This window comes from Clupea harengus, chromosome 3, assembly GCF_900700415.2.
Source record: "Clupea harengus chromosome 3, Ch_v2.0.2, whole genome shotgun sequence".
Classification (NCBI taxonomy): domain Eukaryota; kingdom Metazoa; phylum Chordata; class Actinopteri; order Clupeiformes; family Clupeidae; genus Clupea; species Clupea harengus.
In genome coordinates this window covers 14,210,117-14,215,983 of record NC_045154.1, presented here as the reverse complement: position 1 = coordinate 14,215,983, position 5,867 = coordinate 14,210,117, and the positions used below count along the sequence as shown (strand labels likewise).

At 47.6% G+C, this 5,867-nt stretch overlaps 1 protein-coding gene across 2 annotated transcripts in view; it reads left to right on the top strand.

The window, feature by feature from the left end:
- Positions 1 to 3,041: 3,041 nt before the first annotated feature.
- The window catches only part of cpt1b (carnitine palmitoyltransferase 1B (muscle)), an 18,872-nt gene continuing 16,046 nt past the window's right edge, over positions 3,042 to 5,867 (top strand). For both annotated transcript variants that reach the window (XR_006151674.1, XM_031564656.2), the window contains exons 1-3: positions 3,042 to 3,248; positions 4,507 to 4,751; positions 5,476 to 5,615. Coding sequence is in view for 1 of the 2 variants with exons in the window: in XM_031564656.2 (XP_031420516.1) it covers positions 4,611 to 4,751; positions 5,476 to 5,615 (281 nt within the window). In the remaining variant the exon portion in view is untranslated. The remainder of the gene's footprint in view (positions 3,249 to 4,506; positions 4,752 to 5,475; positions 5,616 to 5,867) is intronic.

The window sequence follows — 5,867 nt, the reverse complement described above, 5'->3', positions numbered from 1 at the left end:
GAGCGAAGCAGGCGACAAAGACAAACACCTGTAACTGAGTACACCTGAGTTTCAAAGACAAACACCTGTACCTGAGTACACCTGAGTTTCAAAGACAAACACCTGAGTATCAAAGACAAACACCTGAACCTGAGTACACCTGAGTTTCAAAGACAAACACCTGTAGCTGAGTTTCAAAGACCAACACCTGTACCTGAGTTTCAAAGACAAAGACCTGTACCTGAGTACACCTGAGTTTCAAAGACACAAACCTGAGTACACCTGAGTTTCAAAGACAAAGACCTGAGTACACCTGAGTTTCAAAGACAAACACCTGTACCTGAGTACGCCTGAGTTTCAAAGAGTAACACCTGAGTTTCAAAGACCAACACCTCTACCTGAGTAGACCTGAGTCTCAAAGACAAACACCTGAGTACACCTGAGTTTCAAAGACAAAGACCTGAGTTTCAAAGACAAACACCTGTAGCTGAGTACACCTGAGTATCCCTATCAGCCCACGTTCCAGTAGAGAACTTGATAAGTGTGTGTGTGACTGGGTGTGTGTGTGTGTGTGGGTCACCATTGTTCAGTCGGAGCTGGTACTGTGTGTATGTGTGTGTGTGTGTGTGTCTGTGTGTGTGTTAGATATGTTGAGGAATGTGTTCTACTAGATGTTAGCTGTAGCTTGTGTTGCTGTGTTTGTTTTATGCATAACTGCTTGTAACTGATTGGCTGTTTCTGGGCAACTGGTTGTTTATTAGCCAATGACATGCATGACTGGTTCCAGTGTGCCAGTTACTTCCCAGCCTGACCTGAGAGCTGTGTGTGTGTGTGTGTGTGTGTGTGTGTGTGTGTGTGTGTGTGTGTGTGTGTGTGTGTGTGTGTGTGTGTGTGTGTGTGTGTGTGTGTGTCAGTCTGACCTGAGAGCAGTGGGGGAGGAAGGATTCAGATCCTTTTCTTAAGTTAGAGTACCAGTACAGCAACGTAAAAATACTCCATTACAAATAAAAGTCCTGCATGAAAAATCCTACTTTGTTAAAAGTACAAGTTAGTAAAAGTAGTGTTAGCAGCACAATGTAGTTCAAGTATTAAAGCAAAAGCACTGGTTTGACCCCTCTGACTGATATATTATTATACATGACATCATTAGGTTATTAATACTGAGGCATCAGTGTGTGAGCAGTATGTTCCTGCTGGAGCTGCTGGAGCTGGAGCTGGTTTAACTACTTTATATATATACAGTTACATACACTAGGTGAAGTTCTTATACAAAAATCTCTTTCTTTAAGTTTTTGGGCTTTCTCTGTAATTGATTTTTGGAGAAATATTTGATGATTTGAACATTTATTGACATAAAGCCATGTGGGAGGTTTAGGGGGAAGATCTCTATTGGGTGGAGCTGTTAACAGACACCTGGGATGGGACCCCTTCATCTTAAAGGGTTTAGGGGGAACATCACTATTGGGTGGAGCTGTTAATAACTCACAGCCACCTGGAATGGGACCCCTTCATCTTAAAGGATTTAGGGGGAGACACCTGGGATGGGACCCCTTCATCTTAAAGGGTTTAAGGGGGAAGAGCACGATTGGGTGGAGCTGTTAACAACTCACAGCCATCTGGGGTGGGACCCCTTCATCTTAAAGGAACGAGTGACTAAAGCTGTCAGATAAATGCAGTGGAGTAGAGAGCACAACAACTCCCTCTGAGCAGTAGTGGAGTGGAGAGTGGAGATAGAAAGTAGCTTAAACGCGCACACACACACACACACACACACACACACACACACACACACACACCTTCTCCTCCGATAGAGTTAGAAACATGCGTTAACCCTTCCTCTCCTTTTCTCTTTCTCTCAGTCTTTCTTTTTTCTTTCCCTTTTGCTTTTTGCTCTTTGCTTTCTTTCTTTCTTTCTTTCTCTCTTATCTGCATCCCATTAAACTGATCTTGCCTAGACTGGTTTGTGCATCATCCGTCACCATCACTGACTCAGTGTGTCTCCCCCAGTGTGTGTCCTTCACTGGGGTATTAAGGAGAGAGGTGGGGGCTATCACTGAGGTATTAAGGAGAGAGGGGGGGTATCACTGGGGTATTAAGGAGAGAGGGGGGGTATCACTGGGGTATTAAGGAGAGAGGGGGGGTATCACTGGGGTATTAAGGAGAGCGGGGGGTATTAAGGAGAGAGGTGGGGGGGGCTATCACTGGGGTCTTAAAGAGAGTGGGGGGGGTATCACTGGGGTATTAAGGAGAGAGTGGGGGGGTGTCACTGGGGTATTAAGGAGAGCGGTGGAGGTATTAAGGAGAGCGGGGGGGGGGCTATCACTGGGGTATTAAAGAGAGTGGGGGGGGTATCACTGGGGTATTAAGGAGAGTGGTGGGGGTATTAAGGAGAGCGGTGGAGGTATTAAGGAGAGCGGGGGGGGGGGCTATCACTGGGGTCTTAAAGAGAGAGGGGGGGTATCACTGGGGTATTAAGGAGAGAGGTGGGGTATCACTGGGGTATTAAGGAGAGAGGGGGGGGTATCACTGGGGTATTAAGGAGAGAGAGGGGGGGGTATCACTGGGGTATTAAGGAGAGAGAGGGGGGGGTATCACTGGGGTATTAAGGAGAGAGAGGGGGGGGTATCACTGGGGTATTAAGGAGAGAGAGGGGGGGGTATCACTGGGGTATTAAGGAGAGAGGGGGGGTATCACAGGGGTATTAAGGAGAGAGGTGGGGGTATTAAGGAGAGAGGGGGGGTATCACTGGGGTATTAAGGAGAGCGGTGGGGTATCACTGGGGTATTAAGGAGAGAGGGGGGGCTGTCACTGGGGTATTAAGGAGAGAGGGGGGGTATCACCCCCCCCCCCACACACACACACACACACACTCTCTCCCCCCCCCCCACCCACACACACACACACACTCTCCCCCCCCACACACACACACTCTCTCTCTCTCTCTCTCTCTCTCTCTCTCTCTCTCCCCCCCCCCCCCCCACACACAAGGTGTCCAGTTACACAGAGAAAAGAGTCTGAGAGAGAAAGGGGAGAGAGAGAGAGAGAGAGAGAGAGAGGGGGAGGGGGAGAGAAAGAGAGAGAGAGAGAGAGAGAGAGAGAGAGAGACAGAAGCACGGGTCCCCTGGTGAGTTCTTGAAGGTAGTTGTAAAGGACATTGCTTTCACAGCTGAGGAGTTCCATATTTCTCTCACCGGTGGACGCTAGTCATCCCCCACTCTGCCTCCGGCTGCCCACCACCCGTCGCCGGCCGCCCAAACCAGTGACCGAAGGTATGGGAAATACAGCCTGCGCTGCGCACTTTCGCGTGTTGGTGTCTGAATCCTGACGTAAATGCATTATATATTTAATATGTTACCGTTATGAGGATTGTGTAATTTTGACTTTTGAGTTTTTCATGTGTGTGTACGTGACTCATACTTATGTTCGGGCATTCTGACATATGCAATTCCATTGCTAACCTTAACCCGGTCAACCATTGGTGCAGAATTGTATTAAAACCGAAAGCTAAAGTGACTATAGTTTACAGAAGTCTATTGAACTGATGTCGTAGTTATGGAGACGTGCTTAATTGATGACGCTTTCCCCACTGTTATGTCATTACAATTGGATATATGTTCTATATGTGTTCTATATGTCTGTCTTAATTAACTTTGTGACAAGAACATATGAAAACAAAGTGCGTTGCGGATGTAACACGCCAACGCCTCTGTGACAAGAGATTTCACGTGCGGTCCGTCGGTTTGATGTCTGTTTATATTTTTAAAACTGGTTTGCGTAAGTAGCGTAAGTAGCGTCCCCCCGGGTCACAGCGCCCTCATGCCTCGCCAGAGCACACCGCTATATCTGGCGCTTCAACTTTGGCCCAGTTGGACGACCTCCAGTCATATGACATGGAAAATGAAATTCTAGCCGTGAGACACACGTCAACCAAAACATAACCGACGTCTCTGACCTCCCGTGTCCATAGTCCGGATGTGAATGAAATAGACAAATCATTACATTTCTCGTGTTCATTCTCAAACCTAACTCTCAAGCCCATTACATGTTTGTGTGTGTGTGTGTGTGTGTGTGTGTGTGTGTTTTTCATGTGGACCAACATCTTCTATGGCTGTTTGGTATAACATGAATAGGCCGTGAGATTCCTAGCTACACAATTCCAGAAGTTTCCAGTCTTTATTTGTCACGTATAGGTGCGCTTGGCAACATGGGTCTCTGAGCACAGAGGAAGAAATACATCATACAGTTCTATGTGTTAACATCATACAGTTCTATGTCATTACATCATATAGTTCTATGTGTTAACATCATACAGTTCTATGTCATTACATCATAAAGTTATATGTGTTAACATCATACAGTTCTATGTCATTACATCATACAGTTCTATGTCATTACATCATACAGTTCTAGGTCATTACATCATACAGTTCTATGTCATTACATCATACAGTTCTATGTCATTACATCATACAGTTCTAAGTCATTGAATCCTACTGCATCACAGTCATGAGAACTTTGTGTTCCTAGGAGAGCCCTGGTGGACTTCCTGCAGTAGTCCCAGAGTGTGTGTGTGTGTGTGTGTGTGTGTGTAGTCCCAGAGTGTGTGGGTGTGTGTATGTGCGGTCAGCGGCATGGCGGAAGCACATCAGGCCGTGGGCTTCCAGTTCACCGTCACACCTGATGGCATCGACCTGCACCTGAGCCGAGAGGTGCTCCGACACATCTACCTGTCCGGCGTCACCTCATGGAGGAAGAGGGCCATCAGGTTCAAGGTACCACACCACTCACCTGGACAACCATTAGATAGAACTGTCTGTCTGTCTGTCTGTCTGTCTGTCTGCCTGTCTTCCTGCCAGTCTGTCTGTCTGTCTTCCTGCCTGTCTGTCTGTCTTCCTGCCTGTCTGTCTGTCTGTCTGTCTGTCTGTCTGTCTGTCTGTCTGTCTGTCTCCCTGCCTGTCTGCCTGCCTGTCTGTCTGTCTGTCTGTCTGCCTGTCTTAATGCCTGTCTGTCTGTCTGTCTGTCTGTCTGTCTGTCTGTCTGTCTCCCTGCCTGCCTGTCTGTCTGTCTGCCTGTCTTAATGCCTGTCTGTCTGTCTGTCTGTCTGCCTGTCTGTCTCCCTGCCTGCCTGTCTGTCTGTCTGCCTGTCTTAATGCCTGTCTGTCTGTCTGTCTGTCTGTCTGTCTGTCTGTCTCCCTGCCTGCCTGTCTGTCTGTCTGCCTGCCTGTCTTAATGCCTGTCTGTCTGTCTGTCTGTCTGTCTCCCTGCCTGTCTGCCTGCCTGTCTGTCTGCCTGTCTTAATGCCTGTCTGTCTGTCTGTCTGTCTGTCTGTCTGTCTGTCTGCCTGTCTGTCTCCCTGCCTGCCTGTCTGTCTGTCTGCCTGTCCGTCTACCTGCCTGTCTGTCTTCATGCCTGTCTGTCTGTCTGTCTGCCTGCCTCTGATGTGTATTGATTGATATATTGATTGACTAGGTCATTCCTTCTCTCTTTGACTGACAGAATGGCATCCTGACGGGTGTTTACCCTGCCAGTCCGTCCAGCTGGTTGATCATGGTCATCGCTGTCCTGAGCACCATGTACGCCCGGGGCGACCCGTCTCTGGGAACGATCGACTGGATTAAAGAGGCCTTACCCGAGAGGTCAGTCACACCAAAACACCAAACACAACCCCTTCAATGCTGAACACTTAGATAGTCACAACCCCTTTAATGCTGAACACTTAGATGGTCACAACTCCTTCAATGCCGTTCCACTGAATTATCATATCCAGGGTTTCGGTTCACTGTCACAGTGATAATAGTCATATTGTTGGCACAGAGTTGCACAGACTTGATCAATATGGTTCAAATTGCACTCTTTGTCATGGATAAACTAACATAGGTGTTATATTG